The sequence below is a fragment of the Xylocopa sonorina genome, chromosome 15, assembly GCF_050948175.1.
Source record: "Xylocopa sonorina isolate GNS202 chromosome 15, iyXylSono1_principal, whole genome shotgun sequence".
NCBI lineage: Eukaryota > Metazoa > Arthropoda > Insecta > Hymenoptera > Apidae > Xylocopa > Xylocopa sonorina.
Window position 1 is genome coordinate 3,657,578 of NC_135207.1, and position 19,964 is coordinate 3,677,541.

General features: G+C 46.9%; 1 protein-coding gene across 1 annotated transcript; it reads left to right on the forward strand.

The window, feature by feature from the left end:
• Positions 1-3,015: 3,015 nt before the first annotated feature.
• Positions 3,016-19,582, forward strand: LOC143430874 (opioid-binding protein/cell adhesion molecule). Its single transcript, XM_076907346.1, has 5 exons — positions 3,016-3,118; positions 7,144-7,310; positions 17,545-17,700; positions 18,492-18,825; positions 19,351-19,582. Exons 1-5 carry the CDS (start codon positions 3,061-3,063, stop codon positions 19,488-19,490), a joined length of 855 nt encoding a protein of 284 aa, XP_076763461.1. The 5' UTR covers positions 3,016-3,060; the 3' UTR covers positions 19,491-19,582.
• Positions 19,583-19,964: the final 382 nt, after the last annotated feature.

Consider the following 19,964-nt stretch of genomic DNA (forward strand, 5'->3'; position numbering starts at 1 on the left):
TGCGAGAGAAAAGGAAGAAAGACATTTAACAAAATGGTGTCCGGTGTGCCAATGATAAATAGCGAACGATACTGTCGAAATTCAATGCCCTTCGCGCCTCTCGAAAGCTCGCTGGACATCAACTCGCACTCGCGCCGCTGGAATAAGTATTAACATACGAGTTGCCATGTTTCTCGCGTGCTCGAAACGCGAATCCGTGGCTTCTGGGAGGTCTGAAACGCCTCGAGGCTGTCTGTTTGCCACGGAGTGAGAACTTGTTTCATTTGCGCCGCGATAAGTTACAAGGCAGGCACGAGAGCTGCGCCCTGTGAATAAGCAGTTCCATAATAACCGCGCGGACGATTCGTTAAATAGAAAGTCTTTCAATTACACCAACCATTTATCACTGGCAAAGCGTGCAAAGCGTTCAACTAGAAATCGTTATCCCCGGGTTATTTTAACCACGGACGCTTTTTAATTCGTGGCGAGGCTCCATCGCGACGACGAGGACGTCGAGGATACCCGGGTATAAACGTTCTCGGTTCATTTAAATTATTCAGCGAATAAAAGGCGCATTTATCCGCGGCTCAGTTCGCCGCGTAGACGTGCACGCTCGTTCAAGGCGCGCTGGTGTGCTTGTTTAACCTGAAATCCGCTTAATATCTTCGCGACGCCTCTGGTCTCCTGACCGATCCCTCGACCCATCGTTCCACGTCCATCCGTTGTCGTCTCGACTTTATCTCCTCTCGTTCGCCCTCGATTTTCCGCGCGCACAGTCGCGCAAGTCTTCCGCCTGGTCTGGCGATCTTTGCCCGCGCGCAGATTTTCTGTACACCACCGCCAGTGGGTTGATTGCACAAACTTTCGCGACGATGTTCATATCAGTATGTAAATAAGCGCGCGGTGGCTATCAGCATGAAACCGTATGATGAGATCATTACCATGAGCCGCGTTCCTTCCTTCCAGCCACGGCCCCGCACCCTTTGCAATCTACTCCCTCATCTACCAATGCATGCATACATTCCGCCTGCACGGTTTGCAGCCAATGTTACTGCCAGGCTAAATTACAATGTGGTAACGCGACGGTTTTTTCCTGTTCTTTTTTTCTCCGCTATAAAATCGTGCTCGCTGTTTCGACGGGAAATTGAATGGGCTGCATCGTTTAATTTAATCCTGGGTGGCAGAAATAAACGATAGATGAACGTATGCGCTATTGTAAATCTATTTGTATGTATATTCGACGATATCCGAGGTGCTTTGACATTTTATACGTGGATATTCTGAGTATCGACGGAAGGATGTTAAGAAACGGACAATAGCAGAGTTTGAAGCTCGAAATATTCGATTCGCGCCGTGGATTTCAATGAAAGGTTGAATATCTCGCGTGAATCTAGCTGGCCGTCTTTTTATAGCCGCGCTGATTATGCGCGAAGCGGAGCCGTCGTTGGAAATTAAATTACTTTCGTTTTAACGATCTGGTCGAGGTCCTTTTTCGAAACCAGTGGCGAGCTACGAATAAGCGAGGTTAAAAGAGACGCTAGGCGTTAAGAACAGAAATCGTGACCGCTTAAAGTCGCGGAGAACGAAACAGAAAATGTTTTCGCGAATTGTTGGGGACCAAAGCGCAAGAGATGATGTCGATTTCGTTGTTAAAGTTATTACTCGATGGGGCAGCGATAATCGGACGTGGATGTGGAATCGAACGCGTCCTGTCTGTGTTCGCGCGCGACATCTACAGAGAACGACGCTGAGCAGAAATAACGGCGCGTCGTGTTTAAAAAGTTGACAGAAATCGCGGCTTGGCGAGCGTTCGGACGGTTAAGCGTTGGTAAACAGGGAAATAAATTGACGCGGATCGCGCGAGCTACCGCGATGATGTAAATGCTGATAGAAACTGCGATATTTCGTATCCCCCTCCCGTTCTCTTTCTGGCTCGATCTGTTTTTTGCTCCCCTGAGTTATTGAATATCGCCGCACGGTCCCCTTTTGTGCGCGTCGAGTGTGCACGCGTACCAATTCGGCGGCAGTGGCCATTTGTTAGGAAGGCGTGGGCAAAAAATCTGATTGGATGTTTCGAGGCGGTGGAGAAATTCATATTTGTGCCGTTGCTTTAATTCTCGATTTATCATCGGCTCTAACGTCCTTTCTACGCCCAGTTAAAAAGGGCGATCCTTTTTTTTTTTTTTTTTACTCGACGCTAGGGCAACACGAAGAAAATGACAAGAGTGCGGAAAAAATCGAAAACAAAGTGGAAACTCGATATGAACCGATGGTCGAACGTGCTTGACGTACAAGGTGATAAATCGATCCTGGATTTCAATGGACGTTCCCAACCGTGAACGTCCTACACCGAGATTTCTTTCGCTCGTGGAGTTTATCGAACTTTTCCAGATTCGTGCATCGACAATACGCTCGCGCAAAGTGCGATCGTCGATCTGCTCTATGAATTAGCCTCATGTTTTTAATAGATAACGATCCGTTCGAGCTGGTAAAAGCTCGTAAGAGGACAATCGAGGCAACTACCGTTGGCGTTGGGAAATAACTACGGGCGGTAAAAATATTTCACGGATACCCTGTACCGCGGTACCTGTCGCAGGGCATGCTAAAAGAATCTTTTGTCGTCGGGAACTCTATATTTCGCCGTCCTCCTTCCGCTTGTCGAAAATACTTGACAAAGGTAGGACACTTGTAGCAAAAGGTTCGAGCCGCACGAGGAAAGTCCAAGGGTCACAGCCCTCTACTTAAACCCATATCGATTGCCAGCCACTTGAGCATTGCCCCTTACACAACAGAGACAGCGAAGACGTATCGCTGTATAATAGACTGCTTCGTAAATTACATCTCGCGATTATTTTTAATCCGTTCAGCATTGGTATTTTAGAATTTTAATCATCAACTTCTCCATTCATCCGTCCATAAATTATTCCATTTCGTGGAAGTAAACGCTTTGGTAGCAGCTGTACTTCAAGGATGCTACGAAGTAAAGGTAAAAAAGGTCGGCTAATTTGAATTATTACCTTTCTGTTGCAGAATGGCACGATGAACGTCTAAAGTAACGACGTCAGAGATTAATTGAGCATCATGAGGGCGTTTCTGATTCTTGCGAGCGTTTTCCTCGAAATACACCTTCACCTCATCGGTAAGTATCGTATCGAATATCTAAAAACGGTATTCCATTCGTTTATGCGATGTCTCTAGCTCGTGTCGTATGTCTCGCGGAAATGTCTCGTTCTGATCACTGTCGACTAAATGGAAGGACGTCTGAATGCGCGCTTACACGTGAAGCTCGTCCCGTACCAGCGTTTCCACCGAGTCATTTTCGTGCTGACACAGAAAACACTTAATTCACTGTGCCAGTTGATGGCTGACAAGTAATATCCGGTTATCGTGTTCTTGATGACCGCACAAACTTTCGGCTCGTTAGCGCCGGCGCAAACTTTCCGACGATCATAACCTATTCGTTCCTCAATCACAGAAGTCGTTACCCCCTGGCTGGAATTCATTCCACGTCGATTCTGTCGATGAGGCCTCGTCTATGTATGCGTTAAGGTCCGCTGGTCGACTTTAAATTCGATTTTCGAGTAGCCTGGTAGCTCAGTAATTGTCCGTTTCAGAGAAAGTCTTGAAATCGGTCGTTTTATTAATTGGCAAAGTCAGCGTTTCGCTGTTAACGAGTCAGCGGATTTTAATCTTTCCATGTCACCGTCTTCCCTTGCAACCTTAGCGTGGTTTCAGTAGTTTCACCTTCCAGCCATCGGTTATTATCGCCACCGTGTGTTATACGAGAATTATCGTCCATACTGAAGCGGTTCGTTGGAATCGTCCACAATCGCGTACGACTAAATTGTTGGGGGGGCACGAATTTCAGGTGAAAGTTTAATTGAACGCGCAAATAAGCTTTATCGCACAGAACGCTTTACAAGTTCGCTTAACTCCGTGAAATTGGCAAACAAATAATTTCCAACTGTCTTACGCTTACAATTGTGTACGAGGAGTTTTCACGTTGACGTTCTTTCCCGCAATTTGTCAACTGTATTACCCTCAGGAACTTGTTCGTGTCGTTGTCACGTGTTCATATTCTTTTTGTTAAGGAACTTCGAAGAGGATTTAAACTCGTTTCTCATAATCTTCTGGCACTTTCGCAGAGGTTCTCCGTCAGGAAAATCGCATGCCTTATCTTCACGATTGTATATTAGCGGCAGAAGGAAGTTCGAACGGTTTAAAGATCGTAAAAGCGTTCGCGATACGACTGTGCGATACAGCGATACGTTATCGTCGATAGGTTACGCTCGAGAGCAGACACTGTAAACTGGATTTTGTGCACCCCGATCGCGTTATCAGTGCTATAAATAGGGGAGCATGGATGAAACCTATCCGCGGATAATTGTGTTTTATTCTGACGTTAAGTGAATGTATTTAGCCTTGCCAGAAATTTTAATAACAGTAATTGTTGCTCGATCGCGCTCGATAAGCTCTAATATGAGCGGAGTTCGGTAGTTTCAGAACTGGCTGGCTGCGACAATTAGTTCCAAAGCGTTGATCAGATTAATCAAGTTACCAGCACTCACATCGGTTGGATTTAAGTAACGTGAAAGCACTTTACCAATGCGAACCCGTCAATTTGCTCCGCTCGAAACGTCATTTCAAGTTTCCATGGCCGTTCTCGTTAGTCGAATTAGTGTGCCTCGAGTGGCTTAAATTCGAGTCACTCGAACCCGCTTTATTATTTCATTGCGAGGCTATTTTCATTTGATTATAAACGCTTGTTTGAGATCGCATACGCAGAAACTGTGAGAAGACAAACACATGGAACTCTATTATAATTCTGCTGACCAACAAAAAGAACATCACAGAGACATTCATCGAGTATCACGCATTATTACACTTACAAAATCGCTAGCACTCCTTACACAATGATATCACGCACTGTAAAATCATCACTGAGCAGCTCATAAAAAGACAATAATGCGATAATAATGCTAGAGAACTCTTAACGCAATGGAACACCCTGAAGGCTGTACAATAATTGTTTCTCAGCTAAGTCATAACTAAGAACGAGTCTCGATGCCTTAGAAATGATTTCAACGACACATTAACCCTACAACTGCAATAATCGCTGCAGTGTGCACCCATCTAATCAATAACGAAGATCAGCAGAAAGCAGGGGTGGAAATTAACGCGCGACCGTTGGTTGTACATACTTTTCAATTAGCTGGGCGCTTCTAACGGGAGACGAAAGGAAATTACACGGTAGGGCGTGCAAGGGTCGCAATGGCGACGGCAATAAAAACGCGATAAATCGCGGCGACTTCCGGCTGGAGCCGCGAATCTAGGCCGAGCTGTCGGGAGAAAGAACGAAGCTGTCCTGGCGAGAAAAGCGGCGCGTCGCGGCCAGCTCGACCATCGTCGACGGTCGATCTACGATCGCGTGCACGCGCGCCGTTTCCGCGTCCGCATGCGATTTCAGCCCCGCCACGTGACGGCGATCACTCCTCGAGCGTTTGGTCTTCGGGAAAACAGGTCAGGTTTAACGAACCGTCGAACGAGCCCCGCGCGAGGTAACGAGGGCTAATTGCCGACGTTTTCATCGCGTACACGAGCGCTGCGCGCGCGTGCTAAATAGAGGCTCGTTACGTCGCGACCAGACGCGCTAAAATTTCATCCGCTAAAATTTTGTTACGTGCCAAGTGAATTTTTCTATGAAGACGGAAGCGACTTATCGCTGTAGAGGCTAGCAGTAAGGTACGATAGAAGACCTCTCGCTACGAACGATTAGCACGGTTTATGGTATGGGCAGCAATCGAGCCATTTTTGAGGAAGCTTCAAGCTTCTCGTTTTAAGCTTTCAACATTTTCCAGGCATGCGATAATTCACTTTCTCCAACGGCCTCGATGGCACATGCGAAAGCCATAAACAACAAAGTCAGCCCCCACCAAAAGCACCACCACCCTTCTGTACGAAGGCGATAGCCTAAAATAGGAAATATTCAGTGATTGGCAAAAGCAGTCAGAACTGAATAACCAATCGAAAGGCGCGAGAAATGTAACGCGCCAACGAGGAGAATAGAAAAACAGCAAGACGACAGTCTCCGTTGAGAATTCCTCAGAAGAACGTCTAATAAACAAGCTCTCCAAACAATTCTTGACTTACACCCTGTTTAGAACATCCTGAACACGCGTTGTCAGTATAAGACATCCCTTCGTCGCGTTATCACGCGAACACTAAACGAGGCTTTCGATGATTGAAATGCTATGCAGGTATTTTCATTGTGATCGACGAGGAAGGGTATGCACAGAGGAAGATACCTTCACTTGGTACGTAATAACGCGGCTGTTCGAGCGCGACTGCGACTTTATGCAAATGCACGCGCAATTAAAGAGTACGAAGAAGCAGCGTTAGACGACGGCCAACTACATTCGAAGTGAATTCCCACGAAAACCCGGTAGATTTGTAATGGCTCGAGCCTGGAGCAATGCTCCGTAATTGTCGGGACTAAGTTATTCACTTAAGCCACTTACGTTGCACCGGGGTTATGCGTTATCGTAGCGACGGTGGCTGCATTAATCTCGACTGGAGAGAGAGAGAGAGAAATTTTCTCTCTCTAGGCTGGGTATCCTCTCTCCTGGTGACGTTATTGCGTCCCAGCGGACGAAGCGCCGCGAAAATCGTCCCTAATCTCTGATCATTGCTCTCCTTAGGCTTTTGAGCTCGCGTGGCTTCCGCTGCCTGCGATGTCCGCTCGCGCCATGGTTTTGCATCGCCGCCCAATCCTCTACGAATTTATCTCAGGCTAATGGAATCCTTTTTTGCCTTCGTTTCGACCACTCAGTTTCATTCAGAGAGCAGCACTCGAGCTGGATTATTTCATTATTTAGATAGACGGGACAGAGAAGATAGGGTTTGCACGCGATGGAAAATTATGACGCGCGAGCCGATGCGATCAGCTGTCCCCGGTAACAATTTCGCTTGTTCCGCTGGATGATGAAGCACGCGCGATGGTCAATAAAATCGGAGTAAATTCAGCGAACAGGATGGCTATAAATGGGAACGGTACAATGGCGCGCGATCAATTACGCGATTACGGATTTAATCGTAGACAAAGCGAGACGGACGAGATCTGGTGGCGTTTAAGCGTTGATTTCGTTTCTTTTTTTGGTTTTGCAGGGAGCCAGGCGGAGCAGCAACGGTCGCAGGGCGACGAGAACGAGGTGGTGAAAGCGTCCGAGGAGAAGGGCGACGATGTCATCGAGGGCCCCATCAGGGAGGTCCTCGCGCAGAGCGGAAGTGCCGCGAATTTACCCTGCAAAATCACCGATCCTGGCGCAGGAACCGTAAATGTCTTTATGCAATGCGAGTTCAGAAGGCGATTGACCCAGAAAAGTATTGCCAAGTTACGCGCCCCTTCTGGCGCGGTGTAATTCATGCGGCTGGGTCGAAATTAGTTTCACGCCGATACGCGACGAGGGTGCTTTACGTCCGCGAGATATTTAACCCTCGCAACAACACGATCTGCGACTCGCCTCTGCTTCTCGCGTGGCCATATCGATTTTCGAACGCGTTTTCGTGAATATGTTGCAACAATGTGGAAAAGAAGAACATCGTTCGTTTACTCGAGTCGGTATTTATGCGGAAATTAACGTTCGTTCGTTTCGAAAATTGATATCCACTGTACAGAGATAATGTTTGGAGTACTGGTTATCTCTGGTACACGGAAAATAGAATTGCGGTGCTCGAAACAAATCCAATTCTATGAAAAATGAATAGAAGCGTTCGCAACAAATTACTACTGAATATCGAATATACCAAATATTTTTGAAACGATTGAAATATTAATAACCAACGTGGATATAAGCTCTGACTATATTGAACTAAATTATGAAATGCTTATTAATTTTGTTATTTCCCCTGGTTTGTTTACCGATGCAGAAGGCATCTAATTAAGTACCGACGCGAGCGTATACTCTTAGCTAATATTTTCAAGACCGAAGATCCCCGACAATTTCGCTGTATTCAACCTGTTTCGCCTGTATTTTTTCTCTTTTTATTTGAAACCACCCTCGTTCGCATCGTATTTACGACCTCTCAATTTTCATTTCCCGCCGGTGCAGCGAGTCGAGCGATATTCACTTAATTTCCGTTCGCCAGACGACGTTGACAGAGAAAACGGTGTATAAAAAGTGATTAATAAGTGGATAACGCGACATACTGTTCGAATCGTAAAGAAAAAACTCGAAGAATCGCTTTAGCCGCGATGATCCTCCGGACGCGCATAATTCCCGTGAAAACGCGTACGGGGGATGAAAAAGTTGCACGCGTACCGCCGTTTGTCTTCTAAAACAAACTGCACGGTCGGATAAAGCGCGGCGGGGGACAAACATCAAACATCGAGGGATGCGGACAAAGCAAAGTTCCATTTAATGTTGTTCAATAGATTAAAATGAAAAGCAGGCCAGAGTCTTCGAAACTCGATCCCAATGGAAGTTTCTATTCCGTTTTCAACGTTGTTTCTTTTGTCCCGCGAACTCGAATGCCGCGCGAGAGCTTTGAGCTCTAATTAAATTATGATTAAACGGGAGAGAGAGAAAAAAAGATCTAAGAAGAGGAGTTAGGAACTATTTCCACCGCCTTTCCGTTGCTAATTGATTAAAAGAGGAACTTTGCCAGCCGCTTGGACGTTTCTAATTTCAGCAACTCGCGCATTTTTTCGCTTATCGACATATTCGAGTGCAACGTTTCGATCGTACTTTGATACGCGTGCTGTTGTTCGTATAAAGGGTGCTCGAGAAGAAACGAACACAGCTTCAAAGTACACCTGATTTCGTGGACCTTTGGTCGCGCAAGCTTTGGAACGTTCGTGTGTTTACATTATTCTCACGGATCGTGAAAAATTGTGCCAGTTTGCCATGCACTTTCCTCTGTAACTTGCTCGCTTTACGCACTCGTACGACTGCATACCGACGCGATACGCGTTCCTCCTTTTATTCAGCGTCGCATAGAGTAACGGAGATATGAGAAACGCGTAGCTCTAGAACCGCGAAGGGTTTCAGCTTTTATTTCAATACCCGTTGCTCTACGTCCCTCGTAAAGGCTAGAATCAAGCCAAATTTACGGCTACTGTTTTCAATGTTTCCCTCACCCCTCGTTTTCGCATCTCTCATCTCTTTATCGCGCAAATCGCACCATTTAGGTGGCGGACTTTCTCGACTTCCACTGCTATATACTGCTCAATGCACACACACACACACACACAGACACACACACACTGTAACGCCATTAGGTTTAATTACCAGGCAAGACTGAAAGTTGGTAGAGCGACGCAACGCTCGCTGGCTGGAAAGCATTATTGCAACCCCGATAACAAATAGCTCGGCCACAGATCTTGCTAATTTTCTTTCCACCTTTCTGAACTTTCAGACAAATTGCCACTCCGTCCCTCTGCTCGCAGCCAGCTCGCCTCATCGCCCTCCTCCACCAACACCGTTCTTCTCACTGGCACCCTTATATTTCTCCCTTCGCTCCGCGAAAATTCTTTAAATCGATGAATCACGGCTAAGTGTCCTGGGAATCCTGAAAAACCGTTCCTCCAGCTTCTCACCAGCGGTACTCCTCTCTAAATAGCGTTTCATTATTCCCAATCGAGACGCGCGGCCACCCCAACGGAATCTGCCTGTTTCGAGTATCAATTTCGAGCGAGCCCTCCGGATTTATGCCGATTTATCCGTCCGCCATTTCGGTGCACGACACGAGGAAGGTATATCCGGGATTGCACGCGATTGGTACGGCAACGCGGTCCTCGCGATTGATTCGAATCTTGAATCTTATATTTCCACCCCGTCAGCCGCGCCAGCAGACCTTTTCCTACCCCTGGTTCACCCTCGTCGCGCTCCTTTCTCGCGTGCCCTTTCTCTTTCGAAACGTATTCCTTCCCCGTCCTCGCTCGTACGCCGGTAACCACGGCGCAGGAATATTTCAGAATACTTTACGAGGTTCCACCGTTAAACCGATACCGTAGCAGGTGCTCCGTTCAAGTTTTCCGGCGGAGAAAAGAAGAAGAAGAAAAAAAGAAGGGAAAAGAGGGAAAAAGAGAAACGAGAGCGGGGAAAGGAAATGACAGAAAATCTAGGTTGTGTACACGAAGCATCGCGGGGCGGAAGGTCTCCTTCTGTACCCGTGGCTACGAAAGCCAGATGTCGGAATCGAATTCCATTCGACATCGCGACGACGAACGATTTCTTTATAGAACAGATCAGGTCGAGCGGGTTCCACGGGAATTTTTATTCCCCCCACGATGCAGACACGTCTCTGTACGTACGTATAATTCAGCTTGCTCGATTATTCTTGCGTTCGAAATGGTACTTTGTCATTTTTCAAGTCCCCAATATTGCAAGAGTGTTTCGTTTCCCTGCCATTCTCGCGAACGAGATTCCTTTTGTTTGTGGCAAGACCCGGAGGATCGAGTCATTAATCTCTCCGCTTTCGCGGTATTCTTGACGCGTCCGACTACACACCGACGCGTTCTACTGCGCGAGCAGGATTTACGTTTCTGCGTTCCTCTCCACGTGGTTCTCCATTTTCTGTTCCATAATGTACAGATCGTCAGATCGGGTAAGCACATAGAGCCATACCGATAACCCAGGAAAATGTGTTCCAGGAAGCGTATTATTTACTGGAATTTTCAAATTACCTTAGCTCATCTCTTTAAATTCCTCGCGGGATCCCAAATGATCCCTCAAAGGGAAAACCGTAATCTTATTGAGGAGAACCTCCCGTATATCGACTGAAACGTCTTTCGCGTAGCCTCGCTAAAACACAATACCGATCGAACGATCGATATCGCTGGTGTACCATCTTCCACGTTCGTTTCTGCTCGTTTCTCTTCTGAAACGATATCCAAGTTAACGATTCACCTCGAGCTGTTCCGCTAAAACGCGGCATTCGTTAAACTCGAGGAATATACTCGAAACGCGATAAGCCTCATCAACTATGCAACGCTACGCGCGATCGCAGCATTCACTGTCGCTTTTATCTCGTTACCTTTCACCCGCGATCCGCGTCGCGTTATTTTCTGGCACGCTGGCGCGCATTCTGTTCGTCGCGAGAAGAAGAGGGAGCCCAGCGAACCTATGGACACTTATGTAAATCTGTCCATCGTCGTGGCAGCCGTGTGTACCACTGGTGGATGCCACACTGACGAAGAACGTGAATAAAACATGAATTCATCTATTCGTTGCGCGCGAGGCGGAGACAGAGGAGCGAGGGCGTGTTGCATCGGAAGTCGAGTCGATCGAACGAGGCCACGTAGAAGGGCGTCGGTTGGAACCCCGCGGTGGAAATCAAACACGCTCGAGGCGGGGAAAAAATGTCTTGTAACAAACTCGTTCTGTTCGTTCGCGTGTACGTACCTCTCTGGCGGTGTGAAAAATATCAATCGTCCGCGTAGCGAGCGGGAAAATAAGGAAAAGGCATCAGGGAATAAGGAGAATAGTAGAATAGGAATGCTGGATTGTCTCTGAAATACGTGTAGAAACGCGGGAAGTCGAACAGCAGACCACGATGCGCGATAAAAGAATATCTATTCTGAATGGAAGCTGATTGTATCCAATTTCCTCGCTCGCGAATGCACTTGGCGCTTCACTCGAGCGTTCTCCGGCTCGAGTGTTTAGCCGCTAATTACAATACTTGCAGGTTCGTTTGAGAAACGTCGATATCGAATTCGTTGGATTAATAGATCTCGTTCGATGTGTGTATGTATACAGGTAGCCATCATACAACACGGTTTCACTATAACACGATAAGAAAACAGCAAAAACCTTAGTGCAACACTGTACTTCTACAGTCGTGGCGAGGTTTGCTGTGCTAAGGATTGTGCAGTTAATAATTTGACATTAAAGAAATTACAAGAAGGCCTGAGCTTAGCTGAAAATCTCGAATCATTTTTCTTGAATACAGACCTTTCCACTGAGCTGCAAAACTGTCTAATTCCATACCAAGAAATTTACAATTACCTGGTAAGAACTAGCAAACAGAGTACAATTACAGATTTTTTTAAGAAGGGAGAAGATACAAAAACTTTAAATAAAGAAAAAAGTTGTGAAAGTGAGGGCGATATCTTCCTATCGAAAAAAGATTCATTAAATTAGAGTTGCGTTAGATAAAAATATTTTTTATTTTTTTTTTTGGTCTGTGTTATATTTTAAATAAAAATTAAGTTGTTTGTGTAGAATTAAAAAAAATTATTTACTGTTTTTAATCAGTTTTTGAAACGTAACTCCCCTTTTTGTACTAACTCTGAGTCTCATGCAACACTGTTTCATACAACACGATATTTTCTAGGAACCTAACTACCCTGTTACAGGAGGGTTGCCTGTACTACCCTCGTGTTGTTGCTTCAATTCGACCAGTGACAATTATATCTAGATTAAAATAGTATTTTTTATTCTTTTTTTTGGTTTGTGTTATATTTTAAATAAAAATTAAGTTATTTGTGTAGAATTAAAAAAAAACTATTTATTGTTTTTAATCAGTTTTTGAAACGTAACCTCCCTTTTTGTACTAACTCTGGGTCTCATGATGCAACACTGTTTCACACAACACGGAATTTTTAGAACCTAACTACCGTGTTATAAGAGGGTTGTCTGCATCTATATACACAGTTGACGGATACAGAATCTCGAGGTTAGGAGTAGGAAATAATTTGCTTGATCACGGGAAATCCATGGGCGGATTTCCGAAGGGAAGCTGGAGGAACAGGCGCCTTAAGTGGGTTCCGGTCAAAGTAACGTTGATTAATGTTGTTCCAGAGAAACTACTAGCCACGTTCGAGCGAACACGCGGAAACTGTACGCCCAGGCGCTTAATTCGTTATCTAGGAAACTTCGAGGAGATCTTTTCCGGGGATTGTTTCTCGAGTTCAGCGAAATATAACGCGCTTGTTAAACCTTGATTCCCCTCGATATCGCGAGAGATTTTACTCGCGATTTTCCACTGAATACGCGTTCCAACTGCCCGGATATTATCGAGCCTGTAAACACCTTCGACGAGTAATATTAAGAAACATAGACGAGAGCAAATATTGACTCGTACGAGCTGGTTTCAGTAACGCTCGAGCAAATTTCACTGTGCACTGTGCATGGCTGACTGTTTACGCGCCATCTTGCGCGCGCGTGTACGCAACAAACATCGCAGCAGGGTGAAATGAACGGGACGGCGACACGCGTATTTCAGGAAGCAATTTTCAGGAACATCCCGCAGACGAACGGGTAACAACGGGCGCGAATATCGACGCATCGAGGACGATTTTCGACCCGTCATTACGAAATGTCACTTTTCACCACGTGTTTTATGCAAAAGGCAACTTTTATCGACGCCATAAATCTGTCGTTACCTATTCAGCGGCACCGGTTAAACCCAGCGATTTACGCGGAAACCGCGGAACGAGCGGCGGGACGCGACGTCAATGAAAGTAAATCACCGCGTTAAGTACTGAGCCGTGCAACGAAGATCGTAACTGTCAACACCTGCCGTTATAACGCCTTCGCGTTTCACGCTGTCAGCGTAATCCGTGCCACGGCGTCGTTAGATAAGAGGAGTTCGCGTTTTCGAATCAATGTTACCCTTTAACTCGCTTCTTTGCGACGAGTTAAACGATCAAACACGAACGATGACGGCGCTGCATGAAATAGAGTGGAAAAACGGGACCCAGTAATTTTTCAAAGGCGAACTTGCAAAAGAATAATGTAGCTCTCTCTCTCCTCGACGAGCTTGCAAGAGAATACGCAAACGTTCTTCAGCTAAATATTTCCTCGCGCGTCCATCTTGGAAGTCCTTTCTATGGAACAGCTAGTCGATAAATAATTATCAAACTCCGCTGATAATAGCGTCAGTTGAATAGAAATTTGTCAAGACGCGAGATTCGACCGCGAACAAATGTCAGCGATTTTTTATTGGACTCGAACTTTCGTCTATCAGCGAATCCTAACGTTCATCACGGTAATTACGATGATTGTAATAAAGCGCGAGATTCGACCGCGAATAAATGTGTGATTTTTCACTAGTTTATTTCACAAAATGTACACTTATATACAGGTTCGAAGTTCAGCAGTGAGCCAATCCGCGAGCTGCTTGATTCCAAGATGGTGGTCGCTACCTTTCGATAGGGGTAGGAACACAACCGTTAGAGTAACCTATTCGAGGTTATTTGACCTAACGGGCCCCGTGATTGGGTATTTTTGGGTTTATGATACGTCAATAGCTATTGAAGTAAAACATTAAGAGGTAAACTAAGTTTTCTAGCAACCTTTTAATGCCTTAATCCCTTCTGGTTAAGAAGTTAATCAGAAGAAGTAATAAACAGAAATTTGGGACTCTTCAGAAATAACTAATTATATGCGATCGTAGCATAAACTTGGTCTGACCATATGTTTCGAGGACGGAACAGTCAGCGATTTTTTATTGGACTCGAACTTTCGTCTATCAGCGAATCCTAACGTTTCTCACGGTAATTACGATGATTGTAATAAAACGCGAGATTCGACCGCGAATAAATGTCAGCGATTTTTTATTGGACTCGAACTTCCATCTATCAGCGAATCCTAACGTTCATCACGGTAATTACGATGATTGTAATACGCTTGGCAAGGGGGGGCGGCTGGCAGCGAGTTGATTTTCGTGTGTGATTTCTCAAACGGTAGGCGAGAAAACTTTCCTCGTTACTGGGATACTTTTGAAGCCGTTCCGCTGATAACCAGGATGAACTTTCGGTGTTCTCAACGAATTATGCGGCCCGTACATGAGTGGCGCCGATAGTAATTGTTCCAGCGTAATTGGATCACCGTTTTATTTTACGCTCGAATCGCGAAGCACGTTAAAGCATTAAAGGCTTTATCCGTCTCGGGGATCCGTCGAATATAAAATTGAAAATATAATCACCGATGCAGGTAATTTCCGGCGGCTGGCATTAATGAAAATCTCGTACGCAGAACAGGACACCCCGTCCACGACCCCAACCGACTCATATACGCCGTTACAACGTGACCCAACGTTTTATTACAACGTGTACGGATCGCGAGAACGAATTGGTCCAAGCTCGTTGGAATTTGCGAGTTTAATCACGGGGAGCGTATATAATTCAGTTAAGAGGGGATTCTGAGGGCGTTTTATCCGGTGTAACGGGCTCCTCGAACAGGCTTCCGTTCCTCGAGAAACGTCGGTTTGTTAAGATTTCGCCAGGATAAGAACTCCACTCCGCGACGTTATCCACCGATCGCGGGAAGGACATCTTCCACGGTTCAAGGCAATTCCCATCCGGGAGATTAAGAACGTTGGTGGGTGGGTGGGAGGGGGGAGTACGAAGCTACTGTACGGATGGTCGTTTCCAATTAAGCTTCCGTTGGTATCGGTGGTGTCTCTCCCGTTGAAAAGCTCCGCAGGATCTACATCCGGCTTCGGATCACGTACACACCACGGTTGGCTGGTATTTTACGTATAGCTGGTTGGCTGCTCGCGTAATATAAAGAGTTTCTTGCCGCTGCTGGTTTAATAGCCACCCCTGGGGATTCTCGAAACATCGGTTACCCAATTTGTGCCCTAAGAAGACCGATGGCTGCGACCATGTCAAAGGAAAATTAGAGGCCGCGTAATGAAGCCAGCCGCTTCGACGTTGGTACGCGACCGGCATTTTATCGTCGAATTTAATCGAGTCAACCGCAGCCACGACCTCGTCGAGCGTTATGCATTGTTGTGTACGTTCAATTAGACTGATTACTGGAGATACATGCGGGGCTGATTCGACGAGACGAGAGACGGATGTGATAAAAGTGGGCAGGGTTCACTCGTCAGTCGCGCGAGGATGGCGAGAGGATATCCCTCTGAAGCGGAATCCAGGATTATGGGAAACATCTTGGATTACGCCGAATCACTGGCTCTGGTAATGTCGTTTTCTTGAGAATTGCACGCCCACGGGCGCACCAGATGGGATCGTTGCAATTACGCGCTGGCTAAGCATTAAAACGAGCCATCGAAAGTGCTCTCGAAACCAAAGCTAGATTGATTGATAGCGATCGTCTAACTCTGATAGAAACGCCAATTATCCATCTGCTCCAAGTTTCGTCGAAGTTGAAGGGAGTCAGCTAGTTAGAACTCGAGCATAGTTCGAGAATAATAATACGAGAATGCATAAGAATCATTTTTAAATTCGTCTATTTTTTTTTTAAACGATATCTCCTTAATTTCATTGATTTTACTTGCAATGTATAATACGTTAAATGCGTCTAGTTTCGAGTTACGACAACTTTCGAAGAGTTTTACAGGAACGCGATACAATTAGCAAATTTTCAGCTAGGAAGATGAACAAACAGAATTAAACTACGCTAATGAACGTGAAACGTATCGGGTATCTGTTCAGAAAGTTATTACGTATATGTAACCGAACCTACCCTCGCTCGCATAGAACATTTCTCTCCTTAAATGATTCAATTCACGTAATACCAGCGCGCTGGTCAACGTAGCGTCAAAAAACGTCAAGCGTACACGCTCGCATCTCCTCTGATATTAATCGAAGCAGCCGATGCGCGTGCATTGTTAAAACGCGAGGCGAACCACCCCAGCAGGCATCAAGAATTCGCGAGCCTCCATGATATTTTCAGATACCCACAGTCGAGCTGTATCCGTTTCGCAGGGGAGCTCGTTACTATTACAGCTTCCGCGTTACAACCAGCGTGGCGTGCACTTTGCACGCGTAGCGCACGAGCCATCGTCGCGAGTTTAGCTGCGAGCTTGCTGCCCTCGACTCGCGAGGCTCGCCCAATCCGTTTGAAAGTCAATTTCCCGCTACTCATTTTTCCACCCGCGTTGCAGCCCCGCGCAACGAGCAATTTGAAAGCCGGTAACCTGTTTTCACGTGCAATTTTCAAGACCAGCGACGAGCGGCTGGAACAGAGCGCGGCGGTTCGCGCCACGGATTAATGATTCATTACGCGCCGCGATTATCTCGACGGCGGAGCGTATTAAGGTCTCGATATTTTCCCATTTCTGTTAATTGCCACGGCATACGGTGACAAATTGTATCAAACCAGGGGTTGGAGGTGGCGTGCGCGCGCGCGCGCGCGGACGGGGATTTTTGCGCCACTGGAGGGGGAGCAGATGGCAGGAGAAGCGACGGATATCGGACAAATTGAGTAAAGTTTCGTGGTCACCACGGTCGGGAATGAAAATTACCCTGAAATTAGGGTGCACTAATGGCCTTCGTAATTGATATTGGATGCGAGCGTGGCTTACTCTCCCTCTCTCATTGCCTGATATGATACACGCTGTTTCCTATACACGGTTACCGTAAATGATCTAATTGCTTTTAACACCTACCCCACCGCCGGCAGTATTAATCCGCGAATTATTTCGAGCTCCCGAAATTACAAAGGAGAGGAGGCCCTGTTTCGAGCTGCTCGCTCGATCGATCGACCGCGAGTCGTTCGTTTATTTTGTCTCGCGACAAGTTTAATTAGCAGGCCCTCCGATGCGAGCAGACTGTGTCTATTTCAACACGATTTCCTCTTCCGTGCGATGTTACAGATCACGTGGATGAAGCGCAGAAACAGGCTATTGTTAACCGTCGGCAAGACCACCCACTCGGTGGACAAACGGTTCGTCGTGATGCATTCGAGCACCGATTGGTCACTTCTGATACGAGCGGTCACTCTTGAGGACGCTGGTATATACGAGTGCCAGGTATACTTTCATCGATGTATCCGTCCATATGTTCGATAAACGACGCGCCCCTTCGTCGTCGCGGTGCTTCATCCTCTTCTGACATGGCAGCCTGCATACCATATGAAACGGTGCCCGTATTTGAAATTTACGACGAGACTTTTATGAAACGTATCTCGCCGCGTGCGTAAAAGTAGGCAACGAAACGAGGGAATACTCTGGAGCATAAAATTCCCGTTACACGTATATATCCGCGCTATAACCACTTAATTACATTATCGAAACCTATTCGAGGTTTTCTTATGGACCGTACGTCTGAAACGTCGCACCTGAAAGATCACTTTGCAGAATAGCTCTCATCTAAACTGATTAAAGGCCGTTTCTTCCAAGAGCGTCGAGTGCCATTTATCACGTGCCAAGTGTTAATCAGCCTGTAAACTGTCACAAGAGTGGTGAAGCATAACGCACGAATTTTCTTTCAATATATTATTATAAAACCCGTGTGCGATGCTTGAGAAATCTTTTTCTGCGACCGACTCGTTCGGACGAGAAACGCCACGATATCGTCGTCGTGCTAAGCGTTAATCAGCCTGTAAACTGTCACAAGAGTGGTGAAGCGTAACGTACGAATTTTCTTTCAATATACGACACAATATACGTGCGATGCTTGAGAAATCTTTTTCCGCGACTGACTCGTTCGGACGGGTAACGGAAACGCCACGATATCTCGTCGTCGAGGCATAAATTTTCCGTGTCGCTGGTAGGCGACGCTGGTCGCCGGCTCGAAGCAACTAGTCCCGTTGAAATTCCAGGTTACGTCGCATCCGGTGCAGCGGAACTTTGTTCACTTGAAGATCACGGAGGCGTACTCGATCATACCAGGGGCGCCTGATTTGCATGTGAAGCAGGGCTCGAGCCTCCGGCTGGAGTGTCAATTAATGGCCGCGGCGGAGTCGCCCCTGTACGTCTTCTGGTATCGTCAGGGGCACATGATCAATTACGACGAGGAGCCGGGCGTGAAAGTCGAGCTGACCAACAGCGGATCGATCTTGATGGTCAACAAAACGAAGCCGTCGCACGGCGGCAATTATACGTGCGCGCCAAGCAACGCGAAGCCAGCGTACGTGATGGTTCACGTGATCGAAGGTGAGTGGGGAATCGGTTTGCCACGGGGGTTGGCTTCAAACGGTGAACGATCGCGCGTAGTAGCTGAGGTCCTCCGCTCGCGATGGACGAGGGGTCCGTATTTCAGCCACTGAATTCCAATTTACGCGTCCCAATGCCGGAACAAGAGAGAACGAAACGTTCCGTCCCGCCAGCTACCGTCGATATTTCAAAAGTTCAATAGAAATCCGCGCGGGAGCGTGGTTTCACGCGGTTCGAAGCGTCTTCTAGCCTCGCGTCGTCGAGAATGCTGTCCCAGGGTTGTCGCGCGCGTGATCAGACTACCGAGACGAACTTTCGAGCAAGAGGGACGAATAACCGAGTTTCGCGTTCTTCTCGAGTCTTAGCTGCGCTCTTTAGCTGGAGTTCGTTTAAAATGTCCTGGTCGCCCTCGAGGCTACTTCATCGCACCCTCGTCAGAGCCACGCTGCCAACGCTCTTGCTGACGACTCTCTCGGTTCCTTATTTCGATCAGTATTCGAATCAGAGTTTCTAATCTTGTTTCAGAGGAGGAGAAACCAGCTGCGATGCACGGAGGTGACAGAAGGAACGTTAGCCCCGCGATTCCCGCGAGCAACTTCCTCGTGGCCCTTCTGACGGCCATCAGCTGGAGGATACCAAGCTTCACCAGCCTTTATCCAACGTGAATCGTCGCGATCGAAGATCTGGGAACGGCCAACGCTCGCTGTACCCTCGCCACCGAAAATCGGTACACCTTCTTCCGCAGGGACGAGTCCAACGATCGAGCCTGATCAATCGCGATTCGTCACCTGAAACTCTAACTCTCTGAGATCGACCCCCACGAGGACGATGTATATATCTTTCCATCAACTGCATCGAGGTCCGCGTGTCCTCGAGTGTATGTTCGTTCGCGCGTGGAATTTCGCCGCGGATTCACCCTTTAACTGTCACCCGTCTGCCGCGACGGAGAAACCAGGGACTCGCGCGACCCACGTCGAGGAACGATCGCGATCGATCGCGCCAGAGCAGGACTTCAACCGCCGTTTGTCTTTCCTACCCTGTCTCGAAAGTCTAATCTTGAAATGTCGCTGTCCCTTCTGGAATCGATCGTAACAGATTCTCCTTGGCAAATCATAAGAAACGACGCGTTGATCGCGAGG